Source organism: Solanum dulcamara, chromosome 3 (genome assembly GCF_947179165.1).
Source record: "Solanum dulcamara chromosome 3, daSolDulc1.2, whole genome shotgun sequence".
NCBI classification, from domain to species: Eukaryota; Viridiplantae; Streptophyta; class Magnoliopsida; order Solanales; family Solanaceae; genus Solanum; species Solanum dulcamara.
The window spans coordinates 62751364-62776476 of NC_077239.1; the positions used below are offsets into that span (position 1 = coordinate 62751364).

At 34.9% G+C, this 25113-nt stretch overlaps 1 protein-coding gene across 2 annotated transcripts in view; it reads right to left on the reverse strand.

Moving 5' to 3' along the window:
- Window positions 1-5550: 5550 nt before the first annotated feature.
- LOC129882677 (uncharacterized) overlaps window positions 5551-25113 on the reverse strand; it is a 58986-nt gene continuing 39423 nt past the window's right edge. Inside the window, exon 10 of one of the 2 annotated variants that reach the window (XM_055957081.1) lies at window positions 5551-5799. In XM_055957081.1, coding sequence (XP_055813056.1) covers window positions 5793-5799 — 7 coding nt within the window. In that variant the 3' untranslated portion in view covers window positions 5551-5792. Of the gene's footprint in view, window positions 5800-24785; window positions 24844-25113 lie in introns of those variants that run through there. The other variant, XM_055957077.1, reaches the window with a different exon arrangement.

Below are 25113 nucleotides of genomic sequence, written 5' to 3' on the forward strand. Positions count from 1 at the left end.
TAAAAGTGTTGGGTTTGGAACCTTGTAGATTGAAGTTGAGAAACAAATTTATGGATTTGTGAAGGAGATCTTGAATTTGGAGTCTTTAGATCTCCAATATTGGAGAAATCCCTTTCTTGAAGTTCTTGATCTTTGGGAGAAAGAGGACTTGGAATTTTTAGAGTATCTCTATGTATAATAATATTATTAGGTTGAAAGATTGAGAAAAATTACCTTTTAATAAATCCCGTTGGCAATTTCGGTGAGTTGGAGGTCTCCTCGCCGAACCATTCGGCGAGTCACCAAAGGGTGTTTGAGCTCACCTAAAATAACCATTTATGGATGATTTCAGATCCATTCGGTGAGCTAAATCATCTTGTCGCTGAACCATTCAGCGAGTCGCCAAATTGGCAAGTGAGCTCTGACCGAATTATCCTGTCTGGACATGCTTCAGTAAAACGATCATAACTTTCTACTCCAAACTCTAAAAAATTAAATCTTTATTGTGTTGGAAATAAGACTCAAATACCTTTAATTTAATAGGGTTCGTTTGCGCTGCGCATTCCCGCTGGACTGGACACATGTTAGCTATCATTTTCCATCCAATTCATTATATATTCTAGGAGATATGGTCGTTTGAAGTTGACCCTTATACGAACTCATTCAGAAACTTAGACGATAGAAATTCTTTGGTCTTGGCTTGGTTTTAGGAATCCCTTATGACCCTAAATCACATCTAATACACTTTAAATACTTATGAATTGATCGTAGATCATATATGCAATTTGAAGTTTTTCATTTCAAGTCTATACGCATACGAAGAACGGTCCAAATCTTAGTGTAGAAATTTTGAGGTGTAACATAAACCACATCTAATACCCTTCAAATACTTAAGATTTATCCTAACTCATATATAAAATTACAAGTCATTCAGTTCGATTCTACACACATATGAAGAATGGTTCGAGACTTAACAAAAAATATTTGGGGTGTTACATACTCATACTCCACAATCGAGTTTTCCAACTCAAGACAAAATGGATGAGAAGGGTGTGCATTCCTCCTTGAATGCTAAGAAATCTACTACATCGAATGTAGATACTATTAGTCCGGCTCAAATGGTAGCTGGTAAAGACTTATCAAATCCGTTAATGACTGTCACTTTGCCAAAAAGTGAAGATGAAGAAGGGTGTTCTTCACGAAGAAGACTACCCAAATCTTTCCGAAAGGATTTTTCTAGAAAAAGTATAGTTTTAAAAAAGAAAAAAATGATAAAATAGAATCCATAATTAAAAAGACTTTAGTGTAACTTTTTCAGAATCAACGACAAGATAAACATGTTATTAGTAAAGACTGTCCAAGTCCCAGTACAGATACACTAGTTCCAAACACAGACGAAGTTAATAGTCCAAACAGAACCCCAAGTTCGGGAGAAGATGAGCACTATGGAGACAATTCTTATTATCAAGACGCTCAGGATCCTTATGAAAACAATGACTCAAGAATGCGTTTTGATTCCATTGATTTACACAATTTGGATACCTAAAATAGATGGAAAAATAAAAGAACAAAGATATGAAGATGATAAGAAGATAAGATCGAATAATAGGACCAGGAAGATGATAAGAATATGGCAGCAATATTACCAAAGATTATGTAGTGTGTAGTGTGGTATGTGGATATGCCCACAATTGTCCTGTAAGTGTGTGCTTACTTTATCACTATCCTCCAAAGAGGAAAAAATTCTTTAAGCATGCATCTGTCAGTCCGTCTGTCGGTCAAAAAAGACATTTAATAATGCATGTGACGATTAGGTCCCTTGCGCACCCAACTTGCATTATTAAAGAATCTTATCTTAGTTTTTCGGTCATCAACATTTGGGCCACGTTGCTTGTTTTACACCATTCGTTCTTTTCGTTTATGCCTATATAAGAGATAATATTAGAGTAGAGAGAACAACATCTAAGAGAGAACCAACCTAAAACATCCAACAATCCCCTTTCCCTCAATGTTAACCACTCTTACCCAGAAACCAACTACCTTTGGTGTGTAATAAAGCTTGTATAATAGTAAGTGTGTGTTTCATAAATCTCAAGTTTTTGCTAGTTCTTCAGGGGTTCTCGAAAGGAAAACCTCTCTCGGTTATATCATGTAAGTCTTTATGATGTTTTATACCCGAATTTCCCCCAAAAATATATTTTATTGCTTTCATATGTGTAAATTACTAGTTCCATATGTATGTAAATTTCCGTGTGATTCTAATAATTTACCCTTAGTATATGGTTAACCTCTTAATTTCTTAATAACAATGATAGATTAACATGTAAATTCCTAGGACTCCTAACCTTGAAAGTCTGCTTAATGAACAAAGGATGTATTTGTTGCCAGGCACATATCCAGGGTGTGGTTAAAGAAGAAGTTATTAAGAACATAGGTTAAGAGACTAATGAACAGGGTAAGATTAAAAAAAAGAGTATAAAATGGGGAAATTTAGGATTTACATCACGGACAAACATGATAAGACTGAACGAGAGAGGGAGTACTGAGTAAGATTTACAACATATTTGATCAACAATCATATTTTCAGAAAAATTTATCAACATTATCTTAAATCTATCAACATTATCTTTAATTATTTTAAATCATTTTATATTGATATCATATATATATATATATATATATATATATATATATATATATATATATATATATATATATACACACACACACTCCTTAACTTTGCTAGAAGGATCATACACTACATGAATTTTATTTTTTTAAAATAATTTGCATTAATCTTTCACTTCCATTTGCTGAAAAGGGTATATATGAGCCACTTTCGTAACGACAAGGGCATGTGTTAGCCATTTTTGTAACGGTAAGGGTATATGTGAACCAGTTTTGTAGCGAGGTGTATATCAGTTCTAAATCACAAAGTTGAGATCTGGGGCGAATCTACATGGGAGGCAGGAGTTCATCTGAATTCCCTTCACCAAAAAATTACATTGTATATAAAGTCAAATTTTTATTTTGCGAATATATACTATATATTGAACCCTTGATTACAAGCATGGAGCTTGGCCTAGTCATCAAGCGGGGTCAACTTTTTCGAAAGGTTGGTGGTTTGACTGTCAGTTACTGCACGCTAAATTTTTTACACTTGCAAAAATGTTCTTTCAGTCTGTCAATTCAGTTGCATTTCTACGCATAGACAGTTGCAAATTCGAAACTCTGCAAGCGTCTATTATCTCTTATCTTAATAATTAAGAAGTTTAGAGCTTCATCTACTTTTTAATTATCTGTACTACCTTAAAAACATGAATCCCTGAACTAAAATACCCTTCCCAACTTAAAAAACCTAATAAATCTATTTGTTAAAAATGTCGGAGTAAACTACTCCAACCGACGCCCATTGATGTGCTTATATTTATTCAATAGAAACACTACTTTAGACGTATCTTTTCAATCATGCACTGGAGATTGATGCTAACTAGCAGTTTTTGTATATTCCTTTGACTAAAAATGTCAGATAAGTCTTCTTCTCCAATCTCAACTATGATTGTCGTAAGTTGTTCCCATGAGTAACAACTTTTTAAATTCCACAAATCAGTGGATTTTGTGTATTGATGCAAACTAGCAGTTTTTGGTTAAAAACGATTTTCTTGGTTGCTCCAACAATGCTGGCAGATACAAAGAATGTCCACATTAATTTTGTAACCACTGCAAAGTTTGTCTACATAACAATTGTTGGAAAAACTTTATTTGGATAGTAATGGGTTAGGTTTCATTTCTTATGTGTTTTGTTTTATTAATGTTATTTGATCCATATATAGGAATATTTAAGAACATGGGCTATCTCTTGTAAATTTCAGTACCATCTTTATCAAAAATAGATATAACAACATAAACATTTTGGTTTGTGTCTATGTTTACTTATTCATTACTCCTTCGTTTTAATTTGTTTGGCCTACTTTGATTTAATTTAATAAGGAGTTTAAAAAACTAAAGAAGATTTTTGTAATTTGTTGTCTAAAACTAAAGATACACCAAATGTACCCAAATGACTTTAAATCTTGTTGTTTTAAATATGCTACGTGAAAAGTTGAAATTAAAAAGTTGCTAAAAAAGGAAAAGATTATTCTTTTTTAAACAAACTAAAAAAAAGCCGGTTAATAAAATTAAAATGTATGGAGTAATTATCTTTGTCCTTTGATTTCTCCCCTTTTAATTGATAGTTAAATTGATTGCTAATTACTTGCAGATGACGATGAGTGTTGTTTATCAATTTTGGAATAGATATATACTACGTTTCAGTACTGGAATGAAGTGGGTTAAACACTATATATAAGCTATATTTTTTAAAAAAATTATCTAACTACACTTCATTATTTACTATATTTACTATTATTCCCTACCATTCTAAAATATTTCAAAAATTTATATTTTTCTTTCAAACCCACCTTCATCCGGATACATCACTTATGAAACCCCTAAGACACAATTTTCTCTCCCTATTTTCAATATGTATTTTCCTATTTTCACTCTCTCAAATCACAATAGTTAATTAGGATTTTGAATTTCAAAAAATGTTCTCTCTCTCCACTCAATCTCAACTTCCTTTACCTCGAAAGGTAATTTTCGTTCTTCATTTTTATATTCCATTTTTTTTTTATATTCGAACTTCTTATATTTGGGTGGTTAATACATAACTGTGCTCATGAAATTGTTCCAATGATACCCATAAGAGCTAATCAAATTCCAAAAAACGCTTACTTTCATCAAATGTAGCCTCAGATCACAAGGACGAACTTGATTACCAATGCAGGCCATAAGACAAAAATTGAATATTGAAACAACAAATCTGCCGCAACTTGCTTCTTCTAAGATTTTTTTAAAATTTTTTTTAAGTTTTTTTCAATTGGTGATTCTAGTAAGGACTTTGGATTGAGATTCATGGGTGACGTCATTATTGACAATGAAAAGAAGATACTGGAGTTGATATAGAGCAAAGGAGAAAGTGTAGGAGGCTTTCTTCGTCATTTTTATTGCTTTCAGCGGATCAGATTATTGATTTTTTTTATTTTTTGTTATTCATCTTTTTTGATACATATGGTGTCACGATTCAATTTCTCAGACCGTGATGGCAAGGGCGGACCCAAGGCATGTTGAGGGGGTTCATCCGAACCCCCTTCGTTAAAAAATTACACTGTATATATAAAATAAAATTTTTAATTTATGTGTATATATTTAATATTGAACCCCCTGAGCATAAGCCAAAGGACTAGCTCAGTGGCAAATGGGGTTCAATATTTTGCTTTAGCTTGTCTCAGCTCGCGAGTTTGAATCCAAATAAACACTTTTTTTTTCGATTAGCGTGTTTAATTTTTTTGAACCCCTTCATGAAATTTCTGGGTCCGTCACTGCGTGATGGCACCTGCTAACTCCCACCAACAACCTAACTCTTAACCCTAAGCCTGAAACCAGAGGCAACGAGCTATCAAGCAGGAGATTTATAAATAAAGTGGAGAGTGAGTGCTAATGAGAAAAGAAAGAACAACTGAAACAAACATAAGAATTCACCCCAAGACCAAGACCAGGCATCAGTCAGTAATCGAGCATCTAAACCAAAACAGAAGCACAAGGTTGTTACAAATACAATATGAGTACAGAAAGTCTTCGAAAGCAAATAAAGACTAGTCCTAATTTGACATGGATGGAAATCGGCAATTCTAAACGCTAGGAGCTCACCAAATCTCTGAATCTGAAGCTGCTTCGCACTAGTCCAAGTCAATGGCGATAACCTGTACTATGTACTATGATCTGCAGGGGACAGAAGTGTAGTATGAGTACCAAATGAATGGTACACAGTAGGCATAGGCAGACTGAGCTCCATAGATAAAGAAAGTATAATTAACATATAATCAGGTAAATATTAGACAAGTAACTAATCAAGGATTCTCACAATAATGATAGAAAATAAGGCAAGAAGACTGGAAATATAGATAAAGGAACAGAGTCAAAGAATGCACTTGAAACGTAATCCAACAACCTATTAACAGGAAGAAGATATCGTAGGAGTGTACTAATAAAAATATAGTGCTAACTGGCAACTCTAACCACATAATCACCTAGGAACTATTCCGCCTGAGCATAACAGAAAGGACCAACCCATCCAACTCAAATACCACATAGACCTACTACAAATATAACCCAAAGGTACCAATTACAATCATAACAAGAGATAAGAACAAGTATAATCATACAATAACCAACTGGATGCCCATACCCCCAGAAGGTACAAACAAGGACAAGCATACCCCTGACCCCCATAAAATAGGGGGACCACACCATACAAGTATGCTGGTGATAGGCGATTCTAATTAATGCAAGTCTATACTAAAAATCAGTGATATCATCGATGGCTCTAAGAGATCAACAACAACAAGTGTATAGACTCACTCCAGCCCCCGGCCTGCCAGGTGAGGCCCATGTGTCTCCCTCATCCAGTTTAGTGGTGCACTGACCAGAGGGCCCCATAGGAGACACAAAAAATCTGTATACACTGCCTGGGCCTGAACCAGGTCTTACATTGACAAATAGTATCCCCGAAATGGTACTGGAGAGTGAGCAACCAAGGCGATCTAGAAAAGGTGATGTCGTGCCAAATATCAGTAAACCAATAACCACAACCGTGAGCACCCTGAAAAGGGGCCGTCCACCGAGCCAATAAACTCCCAAGAGAATGGCCTAGCTAGCAAGAGTAAACCTGAGGGCATCGGTGGCCAAGAAAGGGTGTCAACACGTCAAACAGCCGAGTAAAACTTAGCACGTCCCCGACCCCTCATAAGTTTCCAAAAATAGTGACTAAGTATCCATGTGGTCGACTCCTATTAAAATCAGTTTAAAATAGTAAAAATGTGAGAAAGACTTCTCCAAAGTAATAGTCAAAATTCCAATGTCAATACCAGGATTGTACCACAAAACGAGTGAATATGCTCAAACAATGCAAGTATGTTATCACTAGCATCCAAACAAGATACATGTATCCATAAGAAAATACCCGATCCTAGCACACAAACAAGTGAAGGGACTAACCTAGGATCCATTTGCTCTTTGGATACGGCCTCGGGCCCAACAATAGATAACTGATGAGATGACATTATAAGCCTACCATTAAACAAAAGAAATGTAATTGAGACGTGGCTCAGAATCGGGTAGGGGGAGAAATATCTCTAGGATGGATGCCTTACCCAAAAATATTCCACCTCATCTCCCAACAAGAACAGCTAATCCAAACCAATGGCTATGACAAGCCCTAGAGGCCATAGGCACTAGCATAAAGAGTATCCTATCCATAATAAGCCCTATCGGAAGCTACGCCTAGCTAAGAGGGAAATAAACACCTGATAAAGCACCTAAGGCTCAAACCTAGCCTAAGTCCATCAATAAAAATACTAAACAAGATAATAATGCTAAGTCAACACCACAACCAAGGCCCATAACCTAATCTAAGGATTTCACGGGGAGCCTAAACCTCACTCGAGAAAACGAAAATGGAATCGGATGAGGAGAATGCTAATCTCGATAATTACTCACCTAGGTCATATGTAAAATATACTACACGATATCTAATAGAGTTCAATCAAAAGGGAAACACCGTAGCCTATCCCAAAGCCAATCACGTGCGCTCCAAATCCACCACGATGAAACTCTCGTCCTCTAAATCATATCCAATTGCCGCCAAGCTAACAAAATGTTAATCACGTCACAAATACGATCATTTTGATACTAAAATTATTGTTTTCGGAGATAAGCTAATTTTAGGTCTAAAATAGAAAATGTGGGACCTGCATCTGGAATCGACCCAAAAATAGGTTTTTAAATAGCACCTCATACTCAAGTATCAAAATTATAACACATTTCAGGGTGGAAAAAGACGCAAAATGATCATGCAACAACATTCCCATAATTTAAGCTAACGAGGATGAAAATGACAGCTTCTTTACACAGCTGTTTCTCACAAACGACACCCTCCCAATCCAAACAAATTATACCATGACGTTCCTTACAAAAAAACACAATCTAACTGAAAAATTACTAAAAATGGAGTTCATATGATCAAGATACAATCACCACAAATTCAACAAAATCCCACTTCGAAAATAACTAGAACAATAGCTAATTATGAGATATTATATCACACAAAACTTCTCCTCAAGATTCTGAACTTAGACCTTTGAATCACCTAATTTGAGCTTGTCATGAAGGAGATATCGAGGTTCAAAATTTGGGAGTGAAGCTGAAAATTCATCCATGGTCTTTTGAAAAAAGATCAGGACTTTGCCTTTGCGAACGCGGCTACAGTGCTCTACGAATGCGGCCAAGGCTTCGTAAATGTAGAGAGAAATTTCCAGGACCTCCACGAACATGGAAAAGTTCTCGCGATCTCGGAGAGTAATTTTGACTGCACCAGATATCAGCTAAAAAGCTGATATTTCTCAAGTTCAAATATTTTGATGGGGTTCTCGAAATTCGTTCGAAATTTTGTGCGTGCAAATGAGATATGCTACCCTACCAAATTCAATATTCTGGACTCAATGGAACAGTCAAAATTTCCATACAGAGTTGTTTTAACTTAAAGTGGGTCCCACACCCAAGTGTCATTTTGAACCAAAATCCACAATGGGCCTTAGAATTTGATCAAAAGCCTTGGGAAGTGAACCAAGGGTCGTTCTAGACCAAAATTGACCTTCTAGAGCTAAACGCACTATTAGAATTTTCATCCAATTATATTTTCCAAGAATGTTGACCAAAGTCAACTATAGGTCAAATTTGAAAGACAAAAACGCCAACTGGTCCTAAGCTCGTATCGATTGATTTGATACTCGTGCCGACTATGCTATTAGCCTAATTTTGTCATTCTGGAGCTGATGGAATCACTGGATTTCCATTGTGAGGTCATTTTCCTGAAGTTATGATCGAAGTCAACTTTTTGAGTTATAAAAGTTGCAAAACAGGGAAAATGGCATAAAACCCAAACGAATGACTAGGCGACCGAACTGTCAGTATCAGCAAGTCATAAATGACTTGGGATCGCTATAGGAAAGTTCTAAATGTTGAAAATATTAGAGAATAAATAAAATCACCTGGAGGATCATTACATATGTGTTCAGATTTTTAATGTATCTAGTTGATTTTTTTCTTAAATTAATGTATAATGTCTTCATTTAAATATTATGATACATTACAATTTTATCATGCACAAGATATCATGTTTAAATATTAGTTTTGATGCTTAACCTTAATTAGTTTTGATACTTGGTACAAAAATTCTACCAAATGTATCATTTATCATGTATCAGGTGTTGATATGTATCTTCTACCTTATTCAAATTTAAAGGATATGTATCCGAACAAAGTACCAAATCATATTCGTGATACATAAATCTTACTATTTTCATATCTAAACATGTATGTCTCATGCCTTTAATTATTTATCTGATAGCTAATTATTATAAATTGTATAATCTACTATGTATCAGTTGTCGTTATGTACTTTAACTTTTGCTCAGACTTATTCAACTTAAAAGATTATGTGTCTATATATACACATTACCCAAGAAATTCTCTTGATACATAAACCCTAATGTTCCATTAGCTAAATCATTGTATATCAAATTAATTGATATATACATAATATATAACAATTTTAAATTTGATTAATTCACTATGTATCAGATATTATATACTACTAATTTAGTTGTCGTTTATATTTTTGTAACAACCTAGACCATCGTTACTTAAAAATATCTGCAGTAAAAGTATATGAATCTCAATCATCATAAGGTTAGGATCAATAACTTGGTACATGAGTGCATAAGTTGTGAATTAAGGTCGATCTATGCTCCTATCTTAAAGTTGAGTTGAAAGTGTCTTTCCGATTTAGTTTTGGACTTGAGTTTAAACTAAGATCTACTTCGAATGACCATATCTCTCAGTCTATAATATATTAGGTGGCCCATCCTATAAATTAAAGGTATATGAGTCTTCTTTCCAACGCCACTAAATTTGTCTCATTTAGAGTTCGGAGTAAGAAGTTATGCCTTTTTAACTAAGCATTATCTGTGCTGAAGCTGCTGTGGCATTAATTAGGCCTCTATGGCGGGAATTAGGCAATTGTGGTGGGATCGCCAGAGTGGAATGGTCCCACTGTGATAGGACAGACAGAATTTAAGGTCAAGAAAAACCCTAGAATGGTATATTTTATTCCCACTTCGTTCTGAAAAGACCAGAAGCGACCTAGGGAGATTTTCTATCGATTTCCACACCAATTTTTGCCAAAGGTAAGTAATTTACTCCATAAACTTATAATTCAAATCCTAGAACCCATAATTATTGGTGGGTGATCATTAAAGGAGGGTTTTGGCTTGAAGATAATGGTAGAAAAACCCTAGTTTGGGTGGGAAAATCATGGGATTGGTCTAGGATTTGGGAGATGCATATAATCTAGAAGTATATAGGCCATTTGTGATTGATTTTATATTATTCTATTATTTTATACCAAGAACAAGCTAAGTTTTACTACAGGAGTCAAGGTTCGCAATCAGACTTTTACAGTAGTTTCTTGGCGCCAAAGTAGGCTAGGTTTCTTAACTGAGTAGTTATAAATCTTCTCCCATTGTATAATATATCATAGGTTGATGGAAGATTTTATGCTTAGACCTTCAGGCATGAAGGCTGAATGGCTGAATGTGTTGTTATTATTATTTATGGTAGAAATGTACTAGGTGGGTTGTGATTATGCTGTGACTAGTGATGATAGTCTAGTTCTTGATTGTTGACCTTAATACTTCTTGTGGATATGGTTGGTGGTTCTTGTAAAGTTAATGTGTAAGGAAATTGCTGGTTTAGAGTGAGATCCTAAGACTTGTGATAATCAAGGAGTGGTCCAGTATGGGGCTATTGATCCATATAGATCTATGAGATATATATATATATATATATATATATATATATGTGTGTGTGTGTTCATAGTGAAAGTTTCATGTGAAATGCTTGAGTAATGCACATTCATGCAATAAATAAAAATAAAACTAATGAAATGATTATTTGTGAAAAATTACATACAATGAGCCTTATTACTTGATTGTACAAGTATGCGAACTATTCATTGTGGACTGTGATTATGCATTGTGATTGTGATATTAGATCAGGTGTTATATTCCGACACATATATTAGATGAGGTATCATATTTCAATATACATATTGGATCGGGTATTATGTTCTGACACATACTAAGTATTGGATCGGGTATCACACCGACACACTAATAGTTTGGGTATTAGTTCCATGAGAGAACCATTGTATCTCTATCATTTGTAAATTGATCTTGACTATATGTGTGAGAATAGAGAAACTGACTTGATAATAATTGAGCATGCCCATTCTATGTAATAAGTGATATGAAAGGACTAAAGGTCCAAGTGTTATCATGTAAGCAATTATAATCTGAGATTTACATGGTGAAACTGTATATTGCTCTTAGAATGGTAAATTGGTAATGTACTTCTATAAATATGCATGTTCAGACTATGTTATGGTGGCTAGATGCATCTGTATCATAGGTGTGAGGTCGTGGTAAATAAGTGAAGAGAAGTTGATGTGTGGTTTAATAAGATTAGTGACTTAGAGTTAGATATTGATGGTGTCCTGTTGGTAGATGTTCAAAAAGGGGATGGGAGCAGAAGTCAGTCTCTGGCCAGGCTGCTCTGGCAAGATGAATCCCGCTGTGGCGTGGCTGCAACAGTGGGCCAGTACGGACCAGAGAGGAGCTTAGGTCCCTTGAATGTTTACCTCCTTCAAGTGAGATGTTCATTATTCTAGGGCCAGTTGTTGGTGTGAAACCTAAAGGTAATAGAATTGTTATACAGAGTTATTAGTGGCCTATAGTTTGGAAACTCCTCTATGTGATAGAAGGGTTAGTCCTTGATTTGTATTAGAGTTGGCAGCGGACCAACTTGAAGGGATAAAAGTTAGGCTTGAACTACTTTAATGAGATTAATGGGAATTATAACTGCTTATGCATAAAGTTTTAGCGAGTATATTTTCTTAAGAGCATGTCTTCTTCTTGTTAATTATTTTATATTATGCTATGGATATCTGGTTGACCGATGATACCTATTAGAAAATGTTATTTGTACTGTAACTACTCTTGTTATTCCACTTGGCATAGTCAGTGATGTTTCTTAGGTAAAGACGAAGATAATTCTCCGACAACTTCTACTTTTCCTTCCTTATGGTGGGAGCTGTGTCATTACTTTATTTATACTATGTATCTTTAGAAGCTCTTGTACCTATTTAGACTAGTATCCTTGGGGGTGTTAGATTGTTCCTTGTAATAAACCAACAGAGTTTTTTTAGTTGATATTTTGAAAGGTTTCTCTTATCTAGGTTTTAGAGTAGGTTCTCGCATGGCCCAGTGGGTTGGATTGTGACAAGTGGGTATCAGAACCGAGATTACCGGTCTCCTAGTACAAGAACACATATGGAATAGAATCTTGTGGATTTGTGTATTGACGTCCACATCTAATCTTCAGGAAGCTATGAAGCATTATAGAAAGTCATTTCATTTCTTCTCTTGTTTCATGCAATTTGTCTCCTGTGGTAGGGGTTGAGTCTAATTGGTATCTTTGGATTTCAAGTGGTATCTTAACAAAGTAAACTTGATGACATTGTTGTGGCTGAAGGGACATAAGCAAGAGAAATTGGAACCAAGAAGGTTCCAATTGGTATCTGGCCTTACAAGCTATGTAAGTGCATCGATGACTAATTAAAGATCATCCATAAAGTGAATTAATTAAATAAAGTGACTTGCTTATGTAAAGTCACCTTGAATTTTGATTATATGCAGAGTGTTGCCTGAATATCTACCAGTATGTGAAGTGTAGTTGCCTGAATGCTTGAAATTATATGAGATATGATTTCTTGGATTTATGTAAACTTATGGTTAGAAAGAGAGTCATAATTTGATTATATGCAATGGTCTAGTGATAAACCAGAATACGATTAATAAATTAATTTCTAACGTGTTTAATAATATACTTATGTGAGGGAATACAACTCTTAATTATAGATGTACTTACCGATCATGAAAATGGTAAGGGAAAAAGAATGATTTATAATTGTGGAGAAACTCTGATTTCAAGATAGTTTGGTTGGGAACCATGAAGAAAGAGGGTTATTGTTGCATAATATCAAAATTGGTGTTATAAAGATTTTCTAAAGGTATTTCATAACTGGTTTTCAATAATATGATACTGAGTTCCTGAATATGCAGTGTTTGGTTAAGTCTTGGAACTATGTTATAGGCTAAGCTTAATGCGATGTCAGGTGCTTATTATGTCAAGACTTCAGATTGAGAGTTTGGGTTATGTTTACTTATGATCATCATTATTCTAACTATTAAATTGAGTTTATGGGGACTCAATGATTTAGTTGTTGCTAAATTATGTGTCTATTTGTCATGATGGTTTTGACTATAGGATTGAGTTTATGGGGACTCAATGCTTTAGTTGTTGTTAAATTGTATCTCTAGCTTACATAATTATTTTGACTAGGTCATTGAGTTTATGGGAACTCAATGGTTTAGTCATTTCTAAAATGGTGTCTAATTATCATGAGGTTATTGGTTTAAAGTGGATGATGAATAGATCTTTCTGGTGTGCATGTTTGTTTATGCTAATATAATGGGGAGAAATTCTTATGTGTATAATGTTGGGTTCGATCTTGGAGTGAATTCTGCCGAACCTATCTAAAAGAGAGTTAATCTCTAGATTAATTGTCACCCCGAAAGTCAACAGTGATCTCAAGAAGCAGGGAAGTAGAGAAGAATGGAAAAAGGCCTTTAGGAAATTATTTCTTAAAGATTGATCTCGTAAGGGCCGCCACAGCGGGATGATCACACCATAATGGGACCGCTATGGTGGGATTTCTCCCGCCATGGCGGGATAGGGTGAGATAGAATCTCAGCCCTATCTCCCTTGTTTTGCCCTATTCTACCTCTCTACTCCGAAATAGATAATGGTTAATTCTCGCTTTCAGACCAGAGCACAGTAATAGAGAACTGGTTGTTGTCAAGTTAGACAGATGACTAGGCGTCTTATGTATGGTTAAATATGTGATTGGTCATGGTTGTCTAATGTTTCTAGAAACTATTTGCCAATGGACATAAAGGTTATTGATTTGACATGGGTAATATTGTTGGGTTGAGGTGATTGGTTAGGTATTTATATGAATTGATCTTAATAAATGAACAGGGAAGAACAAAATGATCTATGTGAAATGACTACTTGTTATCCATGACCTGTGATGAAGTTGTTCTTGGTAGATATATAAATGTGACTATTCATTGTGATTTTTGCTTAATTGTGTGCTTGGATTAGGTGTCACGTTCTAACACATATTTGGATCAGGTGTCACATTCCAACACAAACCTTGAATTGGTTATCACATTTCGACACATACTAAGTACTTGTAGGTCCTATAAGAGGACCCTTATGTAAAAATGCTTGATGTTTGCATTGATGTGAATCTTACTATAAGCCTTGAATGTCCCATTGTGATTGTGAATTGCTTGAATTTGTCATTTCTTCATTATTGTGTGAACATGACAAATTGCATTTTATTCCTAAACACTGTGATGAGATAGAAAGTGTGCTGCCGCGGTCATTATCAGTGAATGTAAATGATGCTTGATTATTGATTTTAAATGAGCATCCTTGCAAACTTTTTTTGGGGAATTTTGATTCTTGTATTTGGTTCAAGGGACTCTTTGTGTTTATTGCTCTTTGAGTGGGGAGGATGTGCTCGTTATAGCATTGGTTAGGGTGTAATTATCCGAGTAAAGTTCCCCCTAGTATGAGAGTTGACAAGATTTCAATGAGAATAGATTCTAATGAAATTTATGAATTGTGGGGTTTAGAAATATTTAGTGTCTCAAGGTATAGTGTTTGAGAAAATTTAAGGTAGTATCATAATATGTGAGGGACATAGTACCCATGGAAACTTCCAGAAGGGATTTCGGGTTAGTAGAACTTTGCATATAACGATTGATGTAAAAAGGGTTAGTTTGGGATGTGATTTTCCCTAAGTTGTAATGTTTTCTCATTTTTCCTTTTGAAAAACTCTTATATCGGCTCGTTCCCTCTACTCTTATCGTTCGAGGATGAACGAGGGGAAAATTGATATCTATTGTAACAACCTAGCCCGTTGTTACCTAAAAATATCTGTGGTAAAGGTATACAAATCTCATTATCATAAGGTTAGGATAAATACCTTGGTATGTGAGTGCATTAGTTGTGAATTAAGGTTTTGCTATGCTCCTATCTCAAAGTTGAGATGAACGTGTCTTTCAAATTTAGTTTTGGATTTGAGTTCAAACTAAGGTCTACTTCAAACGACCATATATCTCAGCCTATAATGAATTCGGTGGCCCATGACCTATCAAATTAAAAGTATATGAGCCTTCTTTCTAATGCCACAAAATTTGTTATTACTAAGAACTGTATGTGCTGAAGCTACTCTGGTGGGAATTAGGCCGCTATGGCGGGACCGCCAGAGTGGAATGGTCCCGCTGTGGTGGGACAGACAGAATTTAAAGTTGGCAAAAATACTAGAATGGTTTATTTCATTCCCACTTCTTTCTTAAAAGATCATAAGCAACCTAGGGAAATTTTCTATTGTTTTCCACTCCAATTTGTGCTTAAAGTAAGTAATTTACTCCCAAAACTTGTAATTCGAATTTTAGAACCCGCAATTATTGGTGGGTGATCATTGAGAGAGGGTTTTGTCTTGAAACTAATGGTAGAAAAACCCTAGTTTGGGTGGGGAAATCATGGGACTAGCCTGAGATTTAGGATTTGCATATAATCTGGAAGTATAGAGGCTATTTGTGATTGATTTTGTATTATGCTATTATTTTAGACCAAGAACAAGCTAAGTTTCGCTAAAGGATTCAAGGTTCACAATTAGACTTCTGCAACAGTTGCTTTGCACCCAAGTAAGCTAGGTTTCTCAATTGAATAGTTATAAATTTATTCCCCTTGCATAATATATCATTGATTGATGGGAGATTTTATGTTTTGGCCTTCAGACACGGAGTCTTAATGGTTGAATATGTTGTTATTATTTTTATGGTAGGAATGTACAAGGTGGGTTATGATTATTCTGTGAGTAATGATAATAGTCTAGTTCTTGACTGTTAACCCTAATCCTTCTTGTTGATATGGTTGATGGTCCTTGTAAAGTTAATGTGTAAGGAAACTGTTGAGTTAGAGTGAGATCCTAAGACTTGTGATAATCAAAGGGTGGTCCAGTATGGGGCTATTGATCCATATAAATATAGGGAATATATATATTTATATGTATGTGTTCATAGTGATAGTTCCATGTGAAATGGTTGAGTAATACGCGTTTATCCAATAAATTAAAATAAAACTAATAAAATGACAATTTGTGAACAATTATATGCAATGAGCCTGATTACTTGATTGTGCAAATATGTGAACTATTCATTGTGGACTGTGATTATGTATTATGATTGTGCTATTGGATCAGGTGTCTTTCTTTCGACACATATATTGGATCGGGTGTCACATTTCAATATATATATTCAAGCGGATATTGCATTTTGATAAATATATTGGATCGGATGTCATGTTCTGACACATACTAAATATTGGATCGGGTGTTACACTGACATACTAATAGTTTAGGTATGGGTTCAATGAGAGAACTATTTAGTGGCTATCACCTGTAAATTGATCTTGACTATATGTGTGATAATAGAGAAACTGACTTGATGATAATTGAGCATGCCCATTCTGTGTAATAAATGATATGAAAGGACCAAAGGTCCAAGTGTTACCATGTTAGCAATTGTAATATGAGATTTACATGGTGAAGTTGTATATTGCTCTTAAAATTATAAATTGGTAATGTGGTTTTATATATGCATGTTCAGATTATGTTACGGTGGCTAGATGCATCTGTATCGTAGGTGTGAGGCCATGGTAAACAAGCGAAAAGAAGTTGATATATGGTTTAATAAGATTAGTGACTTAGAGTCAGATATTGACAGTATCCTATTGGTATATATGAAAAAAAGAGGATGGGGGAGAAGTCAGGGTTACTATCTCCGGCAGGCCACTCTGGCGGGAGGAATCCCATTGTGATGAGGCCTCCACAGCGGGTTTGGTCCCACCACAACGGTCCAGAGAGGAGCTTAGGTCCCTTAATTTTTTATCTATTTCAAGTTAGATGTTAATTATTCTAGGGCTAGGTGTTGGTGTGAAAGCGAAAGATAATAGACTTGTTAGACAGAGTTATTAGTGGCCTGACGAGTATATTTTCTTAAGAGCATGTCTTCTTCTTGTTAATTTTTTTATATTATTCATTGGGTATCGGATTGACCGATCATACCTACTAGTACATGTTATTTGTACTGATACTACTCTTGTTATGCCATTTGGCATAATCTAGTTGCGGGGTTAGTGATGTTTCTTAGGTGAAGACGAAGATAATTCTCCGACAGCTTCTACTCTTCCTTCCTTATGGTTGGAGTTGTGCCATTACTTTATTTATACTCTATATATTTAGAAGCTCTTGTACCTATTTATACTAGTATCCTTGAAGGTTTTATATTTTTCCTTGTAATAAACCAACAGAGTTTTTTAGTTGATATTTTAAAAGGGTTCTCCTATCTAGGTGTTTAAGTAGGTACCCGCACGGTCCGGTGGGTTGGGTCGTGAAAGTATCAAGATTACATAATGTATCAAATTTAGATATGATCAATTTATTTGTATAGATATCTATCTTGTTTTTAAATTTGAATATATTATGCTAGTCACTCCATGATATTGCATGTAATTTTGTCGATACTGTCCTTTTCTATTATAGATAGATGACTAAGAAAATGATACATAACAGTATGTTATGACTACATAACAGTGGTGTTGACACATAACAATTCATTTGATATTTATTAACAATAGGACCCCGTAAGTCAGAAAGATGGAATCAAGGAGAAAAGTTTTAAAATTTCAAACCCATTCATGTGAATGAGTCCCTCTACTGCTCTTAGAGCTTTCCAAAGCTCGTAAGGTTGGGTCGTAGATTAACCCTTCGAGCAAAGTTTGATGTTTCCCTCAGGAGAGGTTCTATGGTTTGATATGACGGGTCATTCTTAAGATGATAGGTCATAGAAAGCCCTCGTAAACCAAGTTCAGAGGCCAAATTTCAAGGATCCCTCGGGCCAAGATGACGACTTGACAAGATGGCTCCTAGAAGTGAGGACGAGTCATAAAGACCACCCGTCAAAAAATTTCAAAGACTTGAATTTTACAGGGTTTTGGGACCTGTAGGACGAGCCCAAAAGATGGGTCGTTTCCTTGACAACAGGTCGTAAACCCTTCCTATTCCCAAACTTTAGGGACTCTATTTTTAGACCTTTTCTTAGACCTGCAGGACGAGTCGTTTAGATGAATCGTCATTGTCAAGATGGCCCGTATAATAGGGTCCGTAAGGTCAAATTTCTAAAATTAATGAAAGGCAACTGTGTCTTTTCTAAAGTCCAGTTCAATGAGCCTAGACACTTTTATGGCCAAGTTCAAAGTCTATAAATACTCTACTCTTCAAAATACCCTCCTATTCAATTCATTCTCTCAAAATTTCCAAAGCAAGAACTCACAAGGTCTCTCAAGGTTTCTCTCTAATTTCCAAGCTAGGGTTTTCAGATTTTTTCAAGGGTTCTTCTCAATTATAAGTGATTTAAGCAAGGCATGTGGGAATTGATTCATTGGTTCCTTTCACCCATGAAGTCCCAAGGTTTTCTCAAAGTTTCATTCAATTTATAATTGATTATGAACTCTAGTTTTGGTGAATTGAATTGGGATGAGTTGATTTTATTTTTAGATGTTATTAATGATCTTTATATGCATGTTTTCATATAAATTTCATGATTTCAAGTTGGATCATAGATTCTCATGCATAAGAGTTATTTTCAAGCTATGATCATGAGTTAAAGATGATTTTTTATGAGTTAATCATGAGTTAAATGATTATAAAGATAGTTTTCAATGAGCTACAACTGAGATTATGATTTTTTAAGTTAAACTTGAGATAATGATCAGAGTTAAGATCATTAGATGTTTAAATATGGTGATAAGGACAATTCTCACCGAAGCTATAGATTCTTATGAATCACTAAGTTAGATGAGTTATTCCTAAATGTTTTAAAGATGGATTGATAGGCAGTTGCTATCTTTCCCTACTATGTTATAAGTATGTTTTATGAATTTTTGTTGGGATATTGACTAAGCACCGAGAAGACTTCTAGGTGGGATTCGGTCGGATAACTCAGTTGGTTATCTAAGGGAATCCTAGTAGCAACCTAAAGTCCCAAACTACGTTGCCCACTTAGGTTTTCTTCATGGCCTAGCTAGTGGATACACATAGCCCAGTTGAGTTGAGTTATCTTTGGAGTATGCCCTGGCAAGGTAGCCTCTCCTGTTTCGATGCAGGAGTCATTGGATTCTATGTAGTAGCTCGCATGGTCTTAGTTGTTGGTTAAAGATCTTATCCCATACAAGTTCAAGTTAAGCTTTAAGTTGAAATTTGAAGTTTTATGACATGCATTGACCAAGAATTTCTATTAAGCTATGATTACTTCCGCTTATCTTTATATTATTCTTTACCTTATGTATGCAATGAATGCTAAGATGGCTTATGGTTGGGGTCCCTCGCATCTCGATCACCGTGTTACGACTAGGCCGTAGGTCGGGTCGTGACATTAACTTACATGATACATTAAAGTGTCACGCAAGTATGTACCAAATTCATAAATGGCATTACATAAATGTTATTATCAGAAGTTTATTTAGTTTAAGATAAAATGTGAAGATCTTACAGTTATGTATATGTCACGACCCAACCCACAGGGCCGTGAAGGCACCTACTCTAACACCTAGATAGGAGAACCCTTAAGAAATAACAAGCGAAATTGTAACAATTACCAAATACCAGCCTAAAAATAGAATACACCATAATTGAATATTCAAAACTCTAAGATTTAATACCTAAGACATACTAACACCCCAAGGATACTAGTCTAAATAGGTACAAAAGTTTCTAAAGATATAGAGTATAAATAAAGTAATGAAATAGCTCCCACCATAAGGAAGGAAGTGTAGAAGTTGTTGGAGAATCATGTTTGTCCTTACCTAAATAACATCACTGACCACACAACAAGACTATGCCAAGTGGAATAGCAAGAGTAGTATCAGTACAAACAACATGTACTGGTAGGCATCATTGGTCAACCTGATACCTACCGCATAATATAAAGAAATGAACAAAAAGAAAACATGCTCTTAAGGAAATACACCACCAAACCTTTGTGCACAACTCTTACCATTCCCGATAACCTTATTAAATTCGTTCAAGCCTAACTCTTATCCCTTCTAGTTGGTCCGCTGCCAACTCTAATACAAATCAAGACCTAGTCCTTCTATCATATAAAGGAGTTTCCAAACTATAGGCCGTTAGAGCGGTCTGGTCGGAGACAATAACTCTGATTTCTCCCCCAATATCCCTTTTTCACATGTACCAACAAGACACCATCAATATCTGACTTTAAGTCACTAATCTTACTAAATCACGTATCAACTGCTCTCAACTTGTTTACCACAACATCATACCTATGATACGGATGCATCTAGCAACCATAACATAATCTTAATAGGCATATATATAGAAGCATATTACCAATTTATAATTTTAAGAGCAATATTTAGTTTCACAGTGTAAATCTGAAATACAAAACTCAACATGATAACACTTAGATCTTCAATCCTTTCATATCAATTATTACACAGGATGGGCATGCTCAATTCTAATCTGGTCAGTTTCTCTATCATCACACATATAGTCAAGATCAATTCACAAATGATAGTCACACAATGGTTCTCTCATGGAACTTATACCCAAAATGCTAGTGTGTTGCCGTGACACCCGATCCAATAGTTAGTATGTGTCAGAATGTAACACCTGATCCACTATATGTGTCAGAACATGACACTCAATTCAATATATGTGTCAGAATGTGACATCCGATCCAAAATATGTGTCAAAACATAATACCCGATTTAATATCACAATCACAAACACAATCATAGTCCACAATGAATAGTTCACATACTTGCACAATTAAGTAACAGGTTCATTGCATGCAATTGTTCATAATTAGTCATTTCATTAGTTTTATTCTACCTTTCCCTTCATTAACAATATTTTATCAAGCCTTTCTTATTCAAGACATCACTTTAGGTAGAAAAAGTTCAAAAATATGGATTTCATGATTTGGGGATTGTAGGCCAATCACACCACATATCAATCACACAACCACAATAATTAAATTCATAGAAAACTTTACAACATTACTGAATCACTATCATGCACTATTAAGAGTCCCTTTATGATATAGACTAAATCATAACCTACAACCACATGTAATCAAATAGGTTCATGGTATGAGATTTATCAACACTATTTCACATTCGCTCTTTATTTCATGATATGCATCGCCCAAGTATTTCACAGGAAATAGCAAGCATAAACACATACCATTATTTGCATAAACGCATCCCTCTATGTACATCAATAGCCATAACCCACAAGTCTGAAGATCTCTTAATAACCCAACAATTGTCTACATTTAATCCAGTAAGGGTCATTGACCTTCTAAACAGTTTTCACCAAGGTTAACATTCAAAGATTGGATCTTTATCGCTAGTTACATAATAATCATGACCCACATCATATATTCCTACTCTAAACAACAATTGGAAATATTTAACCATCTAAACTCCATGCCCGAAGGCCTAGGTATAAAATCTCCCATCAACTCTTATATTATATTAAGCAATGGGAACGAATTTACAACTACTTAATTGAAAAAAACTAGCCTACCTATGGTAGCCCAGCATGGACAATACTCAGTAAAATGGGCATAAACTTTTACTCCGAACTTCAAATGAGGCAAATTATATGGCATTGAAAAGAAGATGCATAGACCTGTAATTTAATAAGTCATGGGCCACCTAATCCATTATAGACTGAGACATATAGTTATTTGAACTTGACCCTAGTTTGAACTCAAATCTAAAATTAAATCGGAAAGAAACCTTCAACTCAACTTTGAGATAGGAGCATAGTACAACCTTAATTCACAACTAATGTACTCTCATACCAAGGAACTGATCCTAGTCTTATGACGAAAGAGATTAGTATAGTTTTACTGTAGATATTTTTAGTAACGATGGCCTAGGTCATTATATTAATTTACCCATTATTTGTCCCCGAACAATAATACAGAGGAAAGGACATGAGCCAGTCTAAGAGTTTTTCGAAACTAATGATAAGACACCATTACAACTTAGGGAAAATCATATCCTGGACTAATTCCTTTTTTTTTGTCAAACTCTATATCTAGAGTTTACTAACCCAAATTCCATTATGAAAGTTTCTATGGGTTGCTATGCCCCTCACATATCATGATACCACCTTAATCTTCCCAAACTCTACAACTCGAGATACCAAATATCTCTAAAACATCTAATTCATAAAGTTCATTGGAATCTATTCTAACTGAAATCTTGTCAACTCTCATACTAGAGGGAATTTACCTGGGCACTTACACCCTTATCAATGCTATAACGAGCACATCATCCTCATTCAAAGAGCAGTAACCACAAAGTATCTCACAAATCAAACACATGAATCAACTCACCACAAATAAGTATGCAAGGATGGTCATTCACAATCAATAATAGAGCATCAGCCACATTGGCCAGAAATGACCTCGACATCATACTCTCCATCTCATCACAGTGTCCAAGCATGTTCACACAATAATGAGAAAATGACAAGTTCAAGCAATTCATAATCACAATCATAGCAACATATTGCCTTTTTATTAACCCCGCTCATCACCTCAACCCGAAAATATTATCCATGTCAAATAAATAACATTATGCTCATTATCAACTAGGTTCTAAAAATACTAGAAAACCATGACCAGTCACACACTTAAGAATATTTTTCATTATCTTAGCATAAACAAACATGCACACTTACAGGTATTTGTTCATCACCCACGTTAAACAAATAACATCATGATAAATAGAAACACCATTTTAAAAAAAATAACTAAAGCATTCAGTTCCCATTAACACAATCCTAAAGTTAAAATAATTATGAAAGATATACACATAATTTAGCAACAACTAAAGCATTGAGTCCCCATAAACTCAATCTAATAGTTAAAACAATTATGAAAGATAAACACACAATTTAGCAAAAACTAAGCATTGAGTCCCCATAAACTCAATCCAATAATTAAAAAAAAATCATGATCACAAGTTCAACATAACCCGAACTCTCAATCCCAAGTATTGATTTAAAAAACACACGACATCGCATTAAGGTCCTTAACATAATTTCAAGATCAACCCAAATAATGCATAGAAAATAATTCAGCATCACATTGTTTAAAATCAATTATGAACCATGTTAAGAAAATATTTCATGACAACAAATTTTGCTATTATGCAACAATAGCCCTTTTCTCACATGGTCCCCAACCAATACTGCCTTTCATGAAGTCAGAGTTTCTCTCAAGTCATCAATCATTTTTTCCGTTACCATCTTTACCAATGGTAAGTCCACGCACTATTAAAAGTTGTATTTCCTCACACAAGTATATAATTTAACACTTCAAAAATTCATTCATTAATTTCGTTACAGTTTATCACTAGATCATTACACATAACCAAGTTATGACCCTTTTTCTGAAAATAAGTTCACAGAAACCCAAGCAATCATATCTCACATAATTTCAACTATTCAGGCAAGTACCTTTTGCACATAGATATTTATCTCTGACAACATAAAATTCACAACACATCGTATTATCCGTGCAAGCACAATTCACACATCATATTATTCATGTAAGCATAATTCACACATCGTCCATCAGGAAGACATCAATATGCATAAAATCACAAAATTTGGAACCACATCACACAAGCAAGTCAAACTCATTAACTTAATTCTCTTCATGGATGACCATTCAACGATCATCCATGCACTTACATAGCCTCTATGGAAAGATACCAATTGGAACCTTCTTGGTTCTAATTTTTCTTGCTTATGTCCCTTCAATCGCGATAACGACATCAAATTTACTTCGTTGAGATACCAATTGGAATCTAGAGATACCAATTGGACTCAACTCATAACACAAGCGACAACCCGCACGAAAGAAGAGAAGAAATGGAACAACTTCCTAAAATACTTCATAGCTTCCAAAAGATTAGACGTGGACGTCAACATACTAACCCGCAAGAGTCTATTCTACACTTGCTCTTGTACTGGGAGACCGATAACTTGGGCTTTGATACCAACTTTTCACGAACCAACCTACTAAGTCATGTGGGCACCTACTCTAAAACCTAGATAGGAGAACTATTACAGAAATAACATGTGAAAGTTTAACAATTACCAAATATCATCCTAAAAAAAGAATACACCATAATTAAATTTTTAAAACTCTAAGATTTAATACCAGAAGCATACTAACACCCCAAGGATACTAGTCTAAACAGGTACAAAAGCTTCTAAATATACAGATGTATAAGTAAAGTAATGACACATCTCCCACCATAAGGAAGAAAGAGTAGAAGCTGTTGGAGAATCATCTCCGTCTTTAACTAAAAAACATCACTGATCCTGCAACCAGACTATGCCAACTGGAATAGAAAAAGTAGTATCAGTACAAATAACATATATTGGTAGGCATCATCGGTCAACCCGATACCTACCGTATAATCTAAATAAATCAACAAGAAGAAAATATGCTCTTAAGAAAATACACCGCCAAACCTTTGTGCATAAATCTTACCATTCTCGATAACCTCATTAAATTCGTTCAAGCCTAACTCTCATCCCTTCTAGTTGGTCCGCTTTCAACTTTAATACAAATCAATACCTAGCCTTTCTATCACATAGAGGAGTTTCCA